This window comes from Oreochromis niloticus, linkage group LG6, assembly GCF_001858045.2.
Source record: "Oreochromis niloticus isolate F11D_XX linkage group LG6, O_niloticus_UMD_NMBU, whole genome shotgun sequence".
In the NCBI taxonomy this organism is placed as follows: Eukaryota; Metazoa; Chordata; class Actinopteri; order Cichliformes; family Cichlidae; genus Oreochromis; species Oreochromis niloticus.
Window position 1 is genome coordinate 39,383,598 of NC_031971.2, and position 17,574 is coordinate 39,401,171.

Sequence of the window (17,574 nt, forward strand, 5' to 3'; positions counted from 1 at the left end):
CTTGTCACTTTTACATTTTTATATGCATCACATATTGTGTCAGAAGGCTCAGTGGTATGTACATGTAAACTACATCACTACATCTATGAAATGATGCTAGCTGAGCATCTAGTTAAATATTTTTGATATTTTGAAGCATTCACGTGGACCAAAACTGTATATCGGAAGGCTGTGACAATATAATCCAGGGTGTTTTCATTGTTTCCGACCCCTTTGACTCTCCACTTTCAGCCACGTTCCCTTGAATTCAGCCTCAGTGCTCCACAGGTGTTTCCATCCACATACACATGCAGCTAAAATCAGCCTTTTTCTCTGAGAAAGTGATTGTTCTGAGCGTTTGAAATACTGTGAACAAACAGGTTGACACATTAAAAGCACCATTAAGCACTATCAAAATAAATGCAGGCTTTAATTTGTTTACAGTAGCTCAGGCTGGCAGTGTCACTGCTGGACCACAGCTCCCCCTTCTGGTGAATTTATGAACTTATGTGCTGTTCATGCAGGATCATGAAGTTCCATGTAGCCAAGAAGAAGTTTAAGGAGACGCTGCGTCCGTATGATGTGAAGGATGTGATCGAACAGTACTCTGCCGGTCACCTGGACATGCTGTGCCGCATCAAGAGCCTGCAGACCAGGTAGGACGGACATTGTACTGCAAAAGATCTGCATGTGTGTATGCATTCCTTATACATGCATGGTTTATCTCACGCTGTTTTCTTCTTTTTGCAGTTTGTGTTTTTGCATGTTTCTACCTGTGTTTGCTTCTCTCCAGGCTGGACATGATAGTAGGCCCACAGCCCCTGAGCAGCCGAGCCAAGGCCTTTTCCTCCCCCTCCCTGTCTGTCTATTACAGCCAGGGGAGGAAGAACTCCACCCAGGGGTCAGAATTCCCCCGACTTACTCAATCTACCCACCTAATCTATCATTCGCATGTCACATGGGTTCAGTTCTCTCCTCAGTCTCACAATTCAGGAGCTGGTTTGTTCTCAGAAACGTGAGGGAAAACATAAAGTGTGGCCTCATTTATCAACCATTCGTTAGTCCAGCATACCTGACCGCCCCTTCATGGAGAAGTGATGGCAATGAGGTTTACAAAACATGCACTCGGGACAATTAGTATAACTGCTGACTTCATTTTTTGCTAAAAATATAGAGAGCATATTTCCCCACATATTGGCTTCCCTTCATTGGCTTCCTGTTAAATCCTGAATCAAATTTAAAAGGCCCCATCTCATCTTAATGACCTTGTAGTACCATATCACCTCATTAGAACACTTTACTCTCAGACTGCAGGCTTGCTTGCTGTTCCTAGAGTATTTAAAAGTAGAATGGGAGGCAGAGCCTTTAGCTTTCAGGCCCCTCTTCTGTGGAACCAGCTTCCAGTTTGGATTCTACTTTCAAGATTAGGCTTAAAACTTTCCCTTTGACAAAGCATATAGTTAGGTCTGGATCAACTGATTCATAGAAACCGGCAGTTGCTGAGCCTGGCTTACCAGAGATAAAATTAAGAAATGGACGGTGTGCAGCGTGCATGTTTAAGGACTGCGGAGACCTCCTTTGTAGATGGCGTTGAGTGGCTGACAAGTACATAATATTATATTTGAGCTGCGCCAACAGCTCACTTCTGATTTTGGAGAGGCAAAGTCCCTCTTGATCCAAAATTCACTTAGTAGCACTTATCTGAGCAGCTGCTAGGAAACTTTTCTGAATGAACGTTGTTTTCACTGCTCACCAGGACGTTAAACTTTTTTTATGTGTCCAGTTTTCACATTGAAGAACAATTACAAACACATCTCTATAAATCCAAAACTCAAAGGATTTCAGCTTACCATTTAACAATGATGTAAGCCCCTGAAGCATGCTGTGTGTGTCCTAAGACACTGGCAGGTTTGTCAGGAAGAGGACAGATGAAGCCTAAATCAGCTTGAGGTGACACATAGTACAGTACTACTCCTTCCAGTCCTCCATAAACCTGATAGATTTGCTTGTCTTTGTTAATCAGGACCTAGACCTTGCTGCCAGTGTTGTTTTGTTGCCTTTACCTTCACTTCTTGTTTCACATGTGCCACTTGAGGCTTTTAAGGAGACGCGGTTAAAAGTTTGGGATTTGCCACCACAGCTGTGCCTTTATATGCGTGATAAATCGAAGTTGTCTGCAGGTTTTAAAAATGTGTGAGTTTGGAGCTTTTTTCCTCTGATGATTTGATAAATGAGGCCCCTGGTTGATGAGCTAAAGCCTGCATTAACTGAGCTTCGAGCCACACTCTGCTCCCACACACAAACACGTCCTGGGTATGAAATCTGCTACTAACCAGCCACTAACAGACCTCTTAAGTAAATTGATTTCTGTTCTGGGAACAGGAGTTTGCAATGTGATGCTAACATGTTTTAGACACACTCCAATCACACACCAGAAGGTTTCACCTGTCATTGCTGTTGCAACACTGCCCCCTGCTGATGCTGTGTGCACTCTGTTGCTGCAGATGAGCCGATCAAACTTGCAAAGGGTGGAGGGCCTGTCAACATGCTTCTTTTTTTTTAACCACATCTCATAGTCACGAGTAGAGCGTGTGAGTCATTCGGTTCTTGCCCATCTTATCCTGAATTAAATTTCTTATTTGAAATTGGACTGATTTACAATGAACAAGTGTCATAACTCCTCTCGCCGCCTCCTGTAAAAATACAATTTTAGAACCCAGATCTAACTTCCCTGTGTAGTTCTCGATCCCCTTTTGTTTTAACATGATTTAGTGGTGACATACAGGGTGTCCACACCTGACTTTTTCTTCTTCCTTTTGGTGAACTTGTGATTGCATGATCTTGGCTCAGTTTTTCTGTGCTTTCTGTCAGCTTTAACACAAACAGACATTATTAACCAGATCCCACAGAAGCTCACTGGATTTAGCATTTAGACATAAATATAATCATGTGTAAACCAAAATATAAGACTCTAATGTTTAGAGTCTGAAATAAAAAGTTGTATTGTTAATTGGTAAAATGTAATCTGGTTGGTAATGTTTGGAAGTGTAAAATCCAGTGAGGAAGAATATTCTCGTTTTTGGATTTGTTTTATTCAGGGAAAAGTTTGCTTTAGATAAACGGTTTTAATTTTACTTCCTTTCATAGTCTGTCTTTTTACATTTTTAAATCAATATCATATGGTGTTTGCTTGTATTTGTGTGTGTTTCAGGGTGGACCAAATCCTTGGGAAGGGCCAAATTCCTCTGGATAAGAAGATTCGAGACAAGCTTCTCTCTGATGGCGATATACTGGAGGACATGAGCATGCTGGGTCGCGTCTGTAAGGTGGAGCGCCAGGTCCGTCCTCCGGGTTTTATTCTTAAAATTTCAGCTGTCAAACAAACGGTCAGTTTCAGGAGGTCAAGTGGATCAGGTTGTTTGCTAGTTGGAGCTTCAGTGTTTGGATCCTTGCTGCCTCCGGTCCTCATTCTCCTGGGGTATTTTACTTACCCCAAACTGCCCCCAGTGTTTCTGGTCAATAAGACTAGAACAGCACTACGTAAGTGCCAGTCCATCGACCACAAACTACAGTAAAATGCGATCTATGACAACCACGTGTAAGTTTCCTAAAGTTACAGGAAATTAACTTGTTGGTATTCAGAGTGAGAAAAGGCAGGTATCAAAACAAGATCAGCATAAAACTGAAAAGCAGAGCGAAACGATTAGCCGGCTCTGTCCTGCTTCCAGTTTTTACGCTACGTTAGGCTAACTCAGCTAATCACATTCATCTCCAAACTGCTTATAAGATTAAAACATCTCACTGATCATTTTATTTTGGTCGTTGTCACAATGGGTAGAATTCAAAACCTAATTAGGACTGTCCTGAATAACATTTTAGTCTCTACAGCAAATTGATTTTTTTCAGGTGCACAAGTTGAAAGTGGCTAATGCATATGAATCCTAAAACTTAAAACAAACATCTGGTAGAAAGCAAGATGTTGTTAAGGTAGAAGGCAATATGAGCCCCTAGAGAGCCCCTGATTTTTAAGCACTCAAATCAACACACAGAGCATCTGTACGTTCTGCCAGATGTGGCGATAGATCACTCATTTCTTCCTCTTCTCTGCTCACAGGTCCAGTCGATTGAGTCGAAGCTGGACTCCCTGCTCGACATTTATCGTCAGGTTCTGCGTAAAGGCTCGTCTTCGGCCCTCACGCTTTCCTCCCTTCCCCTCTTCGAGCTGGAACAGACTTCAGACTACCACTCCTCTGTCTTCAGCAAGGATATGTCCTGCTCCACCCAGGTCAGCAGCAGTGGAGTGCCGCCCACCAGCGGCTTCGTCACTCGCTCGTCCACCAGTTCTCATCTCTCGCAGGGAGGACTCCATCTCATCCTGGGGCCCCCCAACGAGCTCAACCTCAATCTCAATGCCCCCTCTTCCACGCCTCCCTCTGGCCTCGCATCATCCTCTTTCAGCCCATCGCCCCTGCCACATCATCATCACCATCGCCGCCACCACCATCCCCAGGCTCAGGCCACCACACCTGAAAGTGGCACTGATGAGGCTATGGGGAGTTCTCCACCCATCCTCACCCCGAACAGTGTCAGCAGTTCTGGGGACAGAGGAGTAGGAGATGGTGGGTTTCCTCTTCTGGCGAGGCTTCCACCTCCACCCCCTCCTAGTCGAAGTCACGGCCCAGGCACTTTAGTGCGAACAGCCTCCATAGAAGTATCCCCTGATATAGAGGACTTTTGTGGAGGTCTTGGGACACAGATGGAGGACAGCGGTGTCAGGAAGGACCTTGGCCTTGGGTTGGGGCTCAACAGATTGGGGCAGCAGCTCCAAGGGAACAGCAACAGCAGGCTTAGCACAAAGGAGGAGGGATCCTGGAGGAGACAAATGAGCTTGGAGCTGGAGCCCCTGGTGCCACCAGCACTGGGCTGCTGCTCTGGGTCCAACGAGATGGACCGAGGATTGGGCAAGTCCATGTCAGTGCAGGATCTGAAGCAAGCAGCCCCCACCCATCACGGCCACAGCCTGTCATCTCCAAGCCCCAGTACAAGCAGTGACTCCCCCATTGGTTTCCACAGCTGTAGCCAAGATCCTGGGGGAGGAGGGGGTGGTACAGGCAGGAGGAGTGGAGGTGGGTGGGGTGAGGAGGACCTCTTTATCAGTGATAGAGACATTGAGACGCAGGGACTTGACTTCTTGTCACAGGGGTCTGCCGAGACTCCGACTTACTCCTCGGAACTCCTGAGGACAGGCGGCAGAGCCGGAGCAGGGACCCAGGGCTCAAACCGCAGTCTGGCCAGCGGCCACGCATCCTTGCCCTCTACTGGCAGCAACGAGTTGCTGAACATGCCACACGTACGGCTAAAATAGACCCAGCTACATGTCGGGAAGGCACACCAATCTCACCTCAAAACGACGGTTTTTATCCTTTTTGGAGGGAAGTGGGTGGGTGGGAATATTACATGGGGTCTTCTTCTGTTTATATTCATGTTGATCCATTTGATAAGAATCACAGTATTTTCATACAGGCTGACCATATGACATATCATTGCATGAGTTTTGTTTTAAAGTGTGATTGACAAATCTGAGATAAGAGCTTGAGAAACGACAACAGGGACACTCAGAAACATCCGCTGTTAAACTTGGGTTGATATGAGACCTTGACATACAGCATAAACTGCATGCTTATTGTAAAGAGGTACAGAGATTTGAAAGGTACAGTTTGCACTCGAGGGCATGGGCTCCTAACACTTGTTGAAACCCTCTCTGAGAATGGCCATGTTCAGTGTATAAAAGCCACATTTTGTGTCTCTCCCATCAAACAAGACGTTTCCACACTGAAATCTTACATCACTACTGCCAGATGCATTTTTGTTTCTGTATCTTTCCCAGTTTAGGAAGCCACATCATCTTTAACCTCTTAAGATTCTCAAGGTCATTGGTGACATATCTTAGGTTTCGGTTCCTTAGCATCCAACCCATTTTTGAACATTTTCACCTGTTTGGAAAATGGAAAATCTTTTTATAGAAAAATTGTAATGCCGAAATGAACAAGACTTCATTTGAGATGTAACATGAAATTTGGCCTTGTGGCTAAAATAAGACCCAACTCTAACCATAATCGGGATGAGAAGTTAAGAGGGTAAATTTTATAAAACTAAAGCAATACATTCACAGGACAGAATTTAAATTATTTTAGTTTCAATCAAACCTTTAAAAAGAACTGTATTCTAAAGGAATAAACCAGTGTAATGTGAATACAGGCAATACGATTTACGTTTTCATGCATGTTTTTTTTTCCATCTTTACAGCAAGAATAACAAATTTCTTGTGGTCTTAGGTTGTTGTCCTCCACACAATTTTGGAACTCTGTTTTACAAGGTGCAAGAACACACAGGGAAAGTAGGGGAGGGGCCAGTTGCATTCAGAGATTTGATTGGGCAACCAAATGTCAGTAATTAAAATGAACAAATGGGCTCCTGTTGGTACTTGTAGGGCCCCCCCCCAAAACAGAAAAAATATATACACTGATGTATTGGAGCATAATGATGTTATTGAGTATTGTTATGTTAGTATAAGTACAGTTAGATTCTCTGAGCACCATGGTTCTTTATCCCTTATGTTTTCCATCAAGGTAAAATGATATTTTTGGACTGTTCACCACAATCACTGACTGTATATAAGAGATGGATGTAGCTTTTAGATCTGAAAAGTGAAGTCAATGCAGAAGTGCCTTAAACCTGCATTCTTTCTGATGGCCAGCAGGGGGACACTCTCTTGGTTCCAAAAGAAAGCCCTGTTGTATAAACTGAGAAAGAAATGTCCCTACTGCTCATTTCCTCGATGAGTTCATAGTTAAAATCACTAGTTTCAAGTAAAATATTATTCATTTTGTGAATCGTGATACCTATTACTGTGCAGGACATAAAGCAGGTTTACAGGGTGAACATATGGGCATTAAGTGTCCCTCAGTTTCACCATCAACTTCACCTCTGCTTTCAAAACACCAAGATGGGAACCCCAAAAATGCTTCATAGCAGGAAATGAGTAACCAATAGGTGAAAGCAGAATGGCTACCTCCATCTTATAAAGTCTTTGTTCACTTACACTCTGATTCTTTTGGTGTCTTATTTTGAAACTTATACAACCATAAGCTGCTACTCAGAGGTTCAGCGGGAAGAAAAGATATGCTTTATCCCAAAGTCCAACTTTTGTGTACTTTAGGCTTTTTCCAAACACAACAGGTACATTCAAGTGTGGATTTTATCTTAAGTTGGGGAGTGGAACCACACCTCACAATACCCTCTTCAAGCCGATGGTCTACAAATCTTTCTTGCCCTACATATTTGTATATTATTGTTTTCATGCCCCGCCCTCTCTCCTTGCTACTTGTGGGATCAGCCCGGGAGCCGGTGTTACAACAACAAAGTGATAGTCTGCCAAAAAGTGATTCCTGATGTTTCAGTGTGTTTTATTTGTAATGTCTTTATTTATATTGATTAATAGACTTGAACAGGATTTAAAAAAGGAGTTTTACATAAAATAACAAAATGACCAGTTTTGCAAGTATCTTTATGACCATGTGTTCTTGTAGCTACATTATAACCAATCTAGTTCTTTTTGGTCACTTAAAACATCTTTTATATTGTATTTGTTTCAACTACTGCTGTGCTCTTGACCAGATCACTCTTAAAGACATTTTTGATATCAATGAGATTTGTTAACTGGATAAATAAAGGATATATATGCATCCATTCTCTTCCACTTATCCTTACCAGGGTTACGGGGTGGAACTGTAGCCTGTGTCGTCTACTATAGGCGAGAGGCAGGATGTGCCCTGGACAGGTCGCCAGTCTGTCGCAGGGCTAACATATAGGGACAGACAACCATTCCCACCTATGGGCAATTTAGAATGACCAATTAACCTAACCCCACAAACTGCATGTCTGTGGACTGTGGGAGGAAGCCTGAGAACCCACACAAACACAGGGAGAAAATGCAAACGCCACACAGAACGGTCCTGGGCAGATGGTGGAGTTGAGCCTTCTGGCTTTGAGGCAACAGTGCTAACCACCACGGCACCGTGCTGCCCTACATATATAAACACCAAAAACTCTGCAGCTTCTACCTTGTGGCAGGAATGCTGTTGTAGCTCAAGATGACTTGATATCATTCATGAGGGATACATTTGATACATGTTTTATATATTATAGGCTAACAAGTGATTTACAGTAGTTTAAATACAGGCAATCGTTTTTTGGCAGATGATCACTTTTTGTCAACACCACCACCAATCCTCAGCCCGAGGTCATAGCTCACCATCTATTTGCTACCTTCTTTCAAATGTCCAGTTGTGTTTGAGGTTGTGGTCCCTGCTACTGGCTCATACAGATGACTGTATGAGTTATTTTTCTGGTCAGAATGAGGCTTTGGGGTTGACCAAGCATAGAGAGCCAACACAAATTGTTATTTCTGGCCATTTCCTTGGATAAATTAAACCCCATGTTAAAAAATGTTGGTCTCTTTGATGGGTGGCTGGAAAACCCCTGAACTCTTAAAATCATTTTTTAAAGGCATGCATGCAAGTTTGCTGTATGCACACGTGTACAGAGAAGAATGCCCGTTCTCACCAGCAGCCAGTGAGGACGTCAGCAGAGGTACAAGCAGCGGCTGTTAACTTCACATCAATTATGCACCGACCAGTTGGTTTCCCAGCCGATCGCAGCCATGGATTATAGCATATCTCGAATGTCATTACCTGGTTTAAGAGAACTGCTTGATATCAGAACAGGTGTGACCTGGCAAAGCACTTTGTTTTGGTTCAGAAACACTGAAGGAAATGTTTAGGCGTACGAGTTTTTCTTGTATCTGGCTTTTCTCCCGGCCTGTTCTTACATGAGGGAAGATTTTTAAACTCTTATTTAAAATCATGGTCAATGTTTGCTTTTTTCCTATACTCTGTGATGTGGGGATTATTTTTGCTTCCTGGCTACAGAATGTATAGTCACTGAGTATTGACATTAAGACAAGAAAAGCAATGTCCAACCTCCTTGTTGCATGTTAGAGAATTAGATGCATTTGATACGGTTAAGTAGGTTTTTCTGGTACTTGGGAAAACTATTACAGCACAGCTAGATGCAAATCAGTTTTGGAACCCAGTGATTGGTCCACCTCTGGCTATCACAGGTAAAAACTGACGGGCTGGTCGATCTACATTCCTACCCTAACCTATGATTGTGGATCTGAGTGTCCCTGGCCTCTCTGTGTCACACGGGCAAACAGTAGGGTAAAAACTTGGATTGATCTATAGATGCATGACATAAAGCACCTGAATAAATTCTGCAGATACCCCTTACCAAAAACCAGAAAAGTTTGAGGAAGCTTAGTTTGCTTTGAAGAATGAATTTTAATCTCCTTTGCATGAAGAGGCTGCCATATCCAAACCTATCTAGAAGTGATAATGAATGCTATGCCATCACTTGAGTTTAAAATCAAGGAGCCCAGCTCTGATATGAAGTCTACAAAATGTGCAGTACATCCAGTATACCGGTGCCTTGCTTGTATCGTACATATTGATCTTTGAGTTTATTTAGTTTCTGAAAGGTGCATTAGGTTCCTCCACACAGAGATGATTGCACTGTCTTTATTTTCTCTCATTAAGTTCTTACTTGAGGTATTTTAGTTTTTATATTTAGAGATTTTGCTATGGAGCTAAAAATGGACCTTTGACATGTTACCATTCTATCATTTTAATTTATTTAAATTATGTTCACATATTTACACACTAGTAATAATCTCAGATTTATGAAGCCTGTAATGTAAATGCAAGCGAACTTTTATTCTCATTCATCAATAAAGGAAATTCTACAGATGGTTTTTGGTGGTTTTGATTTGAATGAAATGAGGAGCAGAGAGATAATGTTTAAACACCTTTACTTGTATGAACGTAGAATCACAAATAACAGCGATTAAGGTGAACTTAACAGTAAACATTTATCAGAGCTACTTGGAGGGAGTTTAAGTTGAGCAAAGTGCGAGGCATGGAGAGTTTCTCTAAGGTGCAAACATGCAAGAAGCTAATCTACCTCAGGCTAACAAGTTTATCTTTTTGTTAAAGCTACAACACAGAGCGTTAGATAAACGAAGAGCTGACAAAAGAACGCGTCTGCCTCGTCACTACGATTGTCGTCTAGATCCACGAGAAGCTGAATCATTCACTTCAACAGGCAGAGAACTGTAACGCAAACCTATTGTGTTCTGCTGCAATAAAACCTACATATGATGAGCACTAACAGCGTTTTGGTTAGTTTTTTTCCTTCGTCTGCTTTTGCGATGCATTGTGATAATAGACCAGATGCTGACTATGGAGTGCAGAAGGGGCGGGGTGTGTCTTCGGCCATGGTGAGCGTTTGGGGCAGCAGCCCAGCACAACGTTCATTTGGCCTTCTGCGCCTTCTGTGCCGATTTGGTGATCTTACCACTCGTGGGAGCTTTCTTTTCCACACCTTTGATGACGCCCACCGCCACAGTCTGACGCATGTCACGGACAGCAAAGCGCCCTGAGGAGGAATTATTGGTAAAAAATGTGCATTAACATACACAGAGGAGGTGACCTAAGTGTATTAACAGGAATCCAGGGATATTTAGCATTTTTTTTAATTGTTTTATTCGTCTGATAGAAAAATGTCACGCATGACAGACGATCCTCTGACTCTGAAGTTGTGTTCTCCCTAACGGGCAAATGTTATGATTTAAAAATTGTTTAACTTCAGCTGTCCATTTATGTTCACTGATTAAATAAAGCAGTGAACACAGACTAGAAAGTGGCGAGAGAGAAGATACAGCTCGTCGACCATGTGGTATATGGTCACCTGTGCCCCCACTACTAAGTGGTGCCCCCACCCTTTCATTCTGTGCTGCTGGAGTGACAGGAAGCTATCGAGAGTGCTGCTTTTCTCCAAAACATAATTAAAAATTATTATTTTTTTAATTTTCACCTATATGATCAAGTTTAGAATATCCATTGAATTTATGCAAATAATAAATTTGGCATTTTAAGATATATTTTTGTCCTTTTCGCCTTTATTAGACAGTGACAGATAACTGTGGGGTAAATAGAGAGATTATCTGAGCTGGAATCGAACCCAGGCATCTGCAGTGTGGACAAAGCCTTCAGTACATGTTGTTCTACAGGCATCGCCAATAATCTGGTTTTAGTTTGAATTGAAAACTAATTTCTTACTGTCAGTGAGACTAAAGTTTGGATAATTCACACTCAAAACTAAAATTTTGATCCACAAAATCCAGTTTTAGGATAAAAAAAAACCTACCGAGCGGTGGGTACTCAGAGAAGCTCTCCACACACATGGGTTTCCCGGGGATCATATCGACGATGGCGGCATCTCCAGACTTCAGGGACTTGGGGTTGTCCTCGAGCTTCTTACCAGAGCGACGGTCAATCTTTTCCTTCAGCTCAGCAAACTTGCACGCAATGTGTGCAGTGTGGCAGTCCAGCACGGGGGCATATCCAGCACTGATCTGACCAGGGTGGTTCAGGATAATCACCTGCAGGGCAGCAGACACAGGTAAGGCCACCTGCAGAGGAACAAGAGGAAGGATGTGCATTTTACACTACTGACAGCACACCTGAGAAGTGAAGCCAGCTGCCTCCTGTGGCGGGTCGTTCCTGCTGTCTCCAGCCACGTTGCCACGGCGAATGTCCTTCACAGACACGTTCTTGACATTGAAGCCCACATTGTCACCGGGCAGTGCCTCAGTTAGGGCCTCATGGTGCATCTCAACAGATTTCACCTCAGTGGTCACATTGACGGGGGCAAAGGTCACCACCATGCCAGGTTTTAGGATGCCGGTCTCCACTCGACCCACGGGTACAGTACCGATGCCTGGAGGAGAGGCAGATTAACAACTTTACAGCTGTGTGGAAGACCTACATGGATTAAAGTCGTATACTTCTGAGCCTCAGCATTTAGGACAGAATGAACCAAAGGGAATTTCTTCAGACCTCATTCAGCTCAGCTGTTTTTATCACAAGGTGATCTCATTCCTATTTTCATACATATTCTGGAACAACCAACACTTCAGCCAAACTTCACAACACATTTCACCCTTACAGTCTCACCTCCAATCTTGTACACGTCCTGCAGAGGCAAGCGGAGGGGCTTATCGGTCGGACGCGTTGGAGGTTGGATGGCGTCCAGAGCCTCGAGCAGTGTGGTGCCTGAGGCGCTTCCATCTTTACGGTTGATCTTCCAGCCCTTGAACCAGGTCATCTGTGAAGGGAGAGAAGCCCACATATCTGCAGCTTAGCATGAAGGAGTGATAAGATGTGAATGTTAACACCAGATAGTCATCATCTCTCTCGCTTTGTCTGGTGATAAACAATAGATTTTGACTAACAATGATTTGGCATCCAGAAGGCTTTTGCAAAAGCTGAAGAAAGAATGAGGTGCTAACTAGCAGGCATTAGACCTGTAAGCATTTTGGAGTATTTTTACCCGAAAGCTCATTCTTTAATAGTTATAAAACCTTATATTATTATTATAGATGTGTAACTCCCTGCTAGTCTCAGACAAATCTTCAGAGAGTCATAGCTCGTCTCATGGCAGACTCACGTTAGGGCTGGGCTCCAGCATGTTGTCCCCATTCCAGCCAGAAATGGGCACGAAAGCCACGGTGTCAGGGTTGTAGCCAATCTTCTTGATGTAAGTGCTGACTTCCTTCACAATCTCCTCATAGCGCTTCTGGCTGTAGTTTGGCTCAGTGGAATCCATCTTGTTGATGCCCACGATGAGCTGTTTTACTCCCAGGGTGTAGGCGAGGAGGGCGTGTTCACGTGTCTGCCCGTTCTTTGAGATGCCAGCTTCAAATTCGCCCACGCCCGCCGCCACAATCAACACAGCACAGTCAGCCTGAGGGGAGGGAGACAGATGTGAAAACCTCTTTCCACATTAAGTTTCTCCATCAACCATTTCTCTCATGTTATACTCTTCTACTTATTCTAATGCTACTAACTACAGTGTTTCCCACATTTTTTTAATCCTTCTGAGATTCCATTCGCCTTTGGGTTAATGGAGAAACACCTCACTCAGTTCAATTACCCTTCTTGTACCTGCGATTCTAGAGAGGATCTCGTCCCATGCTTGGGAGTAGTCCATTCCAAGCATTTAGGACAGAAGCTGATGAAAGCATCAAAAAACCCCATCAAAGGTGTTGGAGTTTTTCTCACTAAAAAATCTGCAGAGGAAAAACTTATAAATGACATTTAACACGAGCACTTAAGTCCACTGAACTGTACCTGTGAGGTCCCAGTGATCATGTTCTTGATGAAGTCCCTGTGCCCTGGAGCATCAATGATGGTGACGTAATACTTGCTGGTCTCGAACTTCCAAAGAGAAATGTCGATGGTGATGCCACGTTCGCGCTCAGCTTTCAGCTTGTCCAGCACCCAGGCATATTTGAAGGAACCCTTTCCCATCTACAAGGTGTAAAAGGTAAATAAATAAGACTGATGACCGAATAGTTTTTGTGGGCTTGTAATAAAAAGATGACAATATTATCCAGAGTAGGAGACAAGTGGACCAGAAACAGGAGTTAAATAGCAGAAAATTTTCAAAATGCTCTTTTTTTGAAGTGAACACGAACATGAGTCATACCTCTGCAGCTTCCTTCTCAAACTTTTCAATTGTCCTCTTGTCAATGCCACCACACTTGTAGATCAGGTGGCCGGTGGTGGTGGACTTGCCTGAGTCGACATGTCCAATTACCACAATGTTGATGTGGAGCTTCTCCTTCCCCATCGCTGCTCACTCTGAAAGATACTGACAACAAGACAAGAAACAGATACATACTTGGATCATCTTCATAAAGGGAACAACAAAAGCAATGCAAAGACAGAATTATAATTTTTATCTTGATTTCTTTGTTTTAACACTGGAAGCCAAACATTTAACTGAACTTAAAATCTGAATAATTAAACAGCCTGAAAATTGTCTCTCATTTAAGCCAGGTGTCAGAAAATTGAATTTATCAACATCATAAAGGAGGTGACAAATCCCATTAAAATGAAACTGGCCAATCAACATTATTGACAATTGATATGGCCACTCCTACAGTCCCTTCTCTCAGATAGATTTATTTTTTGAGCCTGACCAATACTGAGTTGGCCAGACAACCTAAACGTGGCTGCAATTCCAAAGTTTGCATTAAACCCCTTGAATCAAAGTTCAAAATCTCCACTTCAGTCACATCTTGATTGCTTGATATACCCTGAACTGATATTTGGATCCAAATGGCTTTTATTATATTGCAATATAACGTGTTGTCCTCAGCTTGATTAAATAATCTTTCACTTCAGCTCTTTGGACAGCTTCACACTAGGGCTGTGCCATATGACCAAAATCTCATATCCCAATATAAGACATTTATCATTGTTGCTAACATCAACGCACAAAAACAGTCGCTTCTCCGTCCGTAGTGTGGTTATATTAAATATAAGAGAAAGAGAGAACTTTAAGAAATTCTACAGTGGCGATGAAAAAATATTACCGTAAACAGTTTATTTTGCGACACCACGAAACAAACGATAGTGTAATATGCAACGATTGACGTTTTCATATCGTCATCCGATATATATCGTTATATCGAACAGCCCTACTTCACACATACTGTGTGTTTGAGGAGAAAAAAGGAGATAACAATGTGACTGTACTTGACATCATCCTGCAGCAGCCTAATGACTCACTGTAACCATAATAAGTCTAATGCAAATAAATTGGAGGAATAACTCCAACACAATATTTATATTTGATGGTGTTCATACCGAGCTTGTTATCATTTATTACTTCGCTAATAAATTCAACAAATTTATATTCTTGGATTCATTAACTTTTTACTTTTAATTTACAGAGTTATGGAAGCTGTTTATATCAAGCCTGATGTTATCTCACATATAAACAAATAAGTCCTCACAGGGAGGATTACAGATTATTAATGTAAAACAGGTATTAGATTAAGCAGATACCTTGACTGTGGGCATCTGTATCGGAACTGGAAAAAGCCAGATCAGTGCACACCACTTGATGTATGGAGGCCAAATTATAAAACTGTGCCACTGTCCAAATACTTATGGATTTTATTGTATATAAAAACAAACTGCTTCTCAAATGTAGGTTTACCCCCTCCGACAAGCCCTTCTGCTTTAATCTGTCCTTACCCTGGTGCTATAAAGGCATGTCCAGGAAATGCTCTCATAATTATTCCTTATTAATTTAACTAAGAAGATGCACCTCACCTGCTGTCCTATGGCCAAAAATACTGTACTGTATAGTCTAACCTCAAATATACACCATTCTTTGCACACTAGGAGTATTTCAAAAGTGAAGCATTTGGGTCAATTTAATTTCAATTCAGTTTTATTTATAGAGCACCAAAACAACAAAAGTAGCCTCAAGGCGCTTCATATTGTGAGGAAAAGGCCCTACAGTAATACAGAGAAAACCCCAAAAATCACCAACAGTGGAAATGTGCACAGTCTTTTATTTTTAAAATAGACTAGACTCTGTAACCTATTTATGTGTTTGTCATTCTTTTCCTCCGCATTTTTTCTGTGTAGCAAGAAGAAAAAAATAACCTGGAAGTATTTTTAACAAAACATCCACTAAAACAGGGCAAAGTAATTGACTCATTCATTAACTACTTAATGAATTAATTCTGGTAAGAACCAAATTGTAGTTTAAGTCAACTGTTAAAGCACAAATTGTTGGGTATTTTTTTCAGTTCAGATTTCTTTTCAACAATTACAATATTCTCCAATATTCTCAATTCATTTACATTTTCTCCTGTCATGTGACCTTATCAATTGGGTCCTTGAATATTAAATACTAATATTAGTGCGATATTAATATATAATAACAACGGATCTAATATTAATATTAATGTTAATCAATGTTTAATGGTGGCCTATAAAATACTGGTGCGAGATCTTTTTAATTTAAAAAAAAAATCTGGCCCCACTAGCTGGCTAAGAGGGATTTTATTTACTTTTTACACTGTACTGAATAAATATGGGAAACTTAATAATTAATTTAGTGTACCTGTTAAACTTGAAAACGTTTTCTTTCCAAGCCTTTATTTATGTATTAAAAGCCTAGTTTACTTATAGCATAGCACAGCACATTACATTTTATATTGAAAAAACAAAACACAATTTTACAATTTCACACCAAAGCTCAGACTGGCATATAAATATAGAATACACGAGTTAATTACATAATAACACAAGTTAATTTAATAATAACAAGCCTGCTAAAAGTAAAGCTCATATTAGTTTGCTTGTATTATGACAAGTCTATTAGGACATTACCCGCCCTAGAAGCTAACAATAAGCTAACGGGATTTCCCGCTGGTATTTTGAAAGTTCACATTGAAATTTGAACAAAGACAAATCCAAATTAACAATTAGAAATATATACATACAACAAAATAATACACTAGCTTCAACCATCACCTTACCTTTTGTTTTCTGAGGCTAAACAAAATTTAGCTGGTTAGCAACACCTACACTAGTCCCTCACAAGCTAAGGAAGTGTCAGGCGCATGCGCAATTCAGCAGATTAGAAGATTGCAGACTAAACCAAGGTTATTATAGTCAAATAGACAACAAGTAAACTACCCCCCGAAAAAACCCAAACTGTTGGACTGAACCTAAACTTTTATTTTACTGCATAAACCGGTGGTTATTTAAATATATATGAGTCTGGGAGGGGTAAGGGGGGAAATACTGTATTTACTGTTCTGTTCGTTTAACAGGCTACGAAAGGAAAATGTTGGTATTTGCCAAAATACACAGTAAACAGAGCTAACATCAGAGCACAGCAGCCCATACACTCGTGCACTTCAAAATGAAGCCCCCCAATCTTATAAATCTCATCCAGCTCATCAGATCTGCAGTAAAAACGTGTCATTGCCGGACATTTTTGTGCGACAGTGCCGCAACCAGCAGGCGGTGGTCATGACGCTGCAGACCTGCATTAGGGACGCCCGCATGTCCCAGGAGTCACACAGTTATTACACAGCACTATTTTCTCAGCTGTGGCAGCGCGATGATGCTGAGGAAGATGCTGGTGTGGCCGTTAGGGAGCAATGTCTGTGCGCTGAAACTGCGCCATCCGGGCCTACCCAGTCCCCCCACGCCCCTCTGTACTTTTTGGCACCTCTCTCCTTTATCAAATTACCGTGACATGGAAGCCAAACAACATTCAAGTCTCACTGTCAGTATGATGCAATTACATAACAACCATCATACACAGAACACACATGAAATCCCCATCCATCTGCGGAGGATTAGTGAAGGATGCAGGAAAAGAGCGCAGCTTTTTGCGCTGGAAAACACCCTGAAAAACATCCCGAAGCCTACCTTCAGCCCGCGGGTTGCGCTCACTGGACCTCTGCGGTGAAACTGGAGATGCTGCCCGGTGTGATGCACCGACACAAACACAGAGCTGCTGTGTCAGGTGGCGTCACACGCGTCACTGTGAAACAATGGTCCGCTAGATGGCGCTCTGCTGCAACAGAACAAATGA

The 17,574-nt window shown here is 42.0% G+C and overlaps 2 protein-coding genes across 9 annotated transcripts in view; one reads left to right on the forward strand and one right to left on the reverse strand.

Annotated features, from left to right (window-relative positions):
- Nucleotides 1-6,478, forward strand: part of kcnq5b (potassium voltage-gated channel, KQT-like subfamily, member 5b) — a 129,495-nt gene extending 123,017 nt beyond the window's left edge. For 4 of the 7 annotated variants that reach the window (XM_013277134.3, XM_005470152.4, XM_005470151.4 and 1 more), the window contains 3 exons: nt 504-635; nt 3,191-3,317; nt 4,094-6,478. In XM_013277134.3, coding sequence (XP_013132588.1) covers nt 504-635; nt 3,191-3,317; nt 4,094-5,344 — 1,510 coding nt within the window. In that variant the 3' untranslated portion in view covers nt 5,345-6,478. Of the gene's footprint in view, nt 1-503; nt 636-772; nt 881-3,190; nt 3,318-4,093 lie in introns of all 7 variants that reach the window. The other 3 variants (XM_019359496.2, XM_005470149.4, XM_005470148.4) reach the window with 1 other exon arrangement.
- A 3,412-nt stretch (nt 6,479-9,890) lies between these two features.
- LOC100691481 (elongation factor 1-alpha 1) lies at nt 9,891-17,538 on the reverse strand. Of its 2 annotated transcripts, none has more exons than XM_013277135.3 (8): nt 17,409-17,538; nt 13,648-13,812; nt 13,290-13,469; nt 12,607-12,903; nt 12,114-12,264; nt 11,621-11,877; nt 11,305-11,539; nt 9,891-10,533 (listed from the first exon to the last, which is right to left on the reverse strand). In XM_013277135.3, exons 2-8 carry the CDS (start codon nt 13,789-13,791, stop codon nt 10,409-10,411), a joined length of 1,389 nt encoding a protein of 462 aa, XP_013132589.1. In that variant the 5' UTR covers nt 13,792-13,812; nt 17,409-17,538; the 3' UTR covers nt 9,891-10,408. The 2 variants fall into 2 exon arrangements, with proteins under 2 accessions (XP_013132589.1, XP_005470211.1); XM_005470154.4 differs by lacking the exon at nt 17,409-17,538 and adding an exon at nt 16,505-16,655.
- Between the last annotated feature and the right edge of the window lie 36 nt (nt 17,539-17,574).

What these genes read in the sequence shown, in the direction of transcription:
- LOC100691481 (XM_013277135.3), bottom strand. Translation starts at nt 13,791, where the DNA reads ATGGGGAAGGAGAAGCTCCACATCAACATTGTGGTAATTGGACATGTC. An exon ending in TGCTGGAGCCCAGCCCTAAC is followed by an intron (nt 12,265 to 12,606) that starts GTGAGTCTGCCA and finishes CTCCCTTCACAG; the next exon opens with ATGACCTGGTTCAAGGGCTG. An exon ending in CTCTGAGTACCCACCGCTCG is followed by an intron (nt 10,534 to 11,304) that starts GTAGGTTTTTTT and finishes ATTCCTCCTCAG; the next exon opens with GGCGCTTTGCTGTCCGTGAC.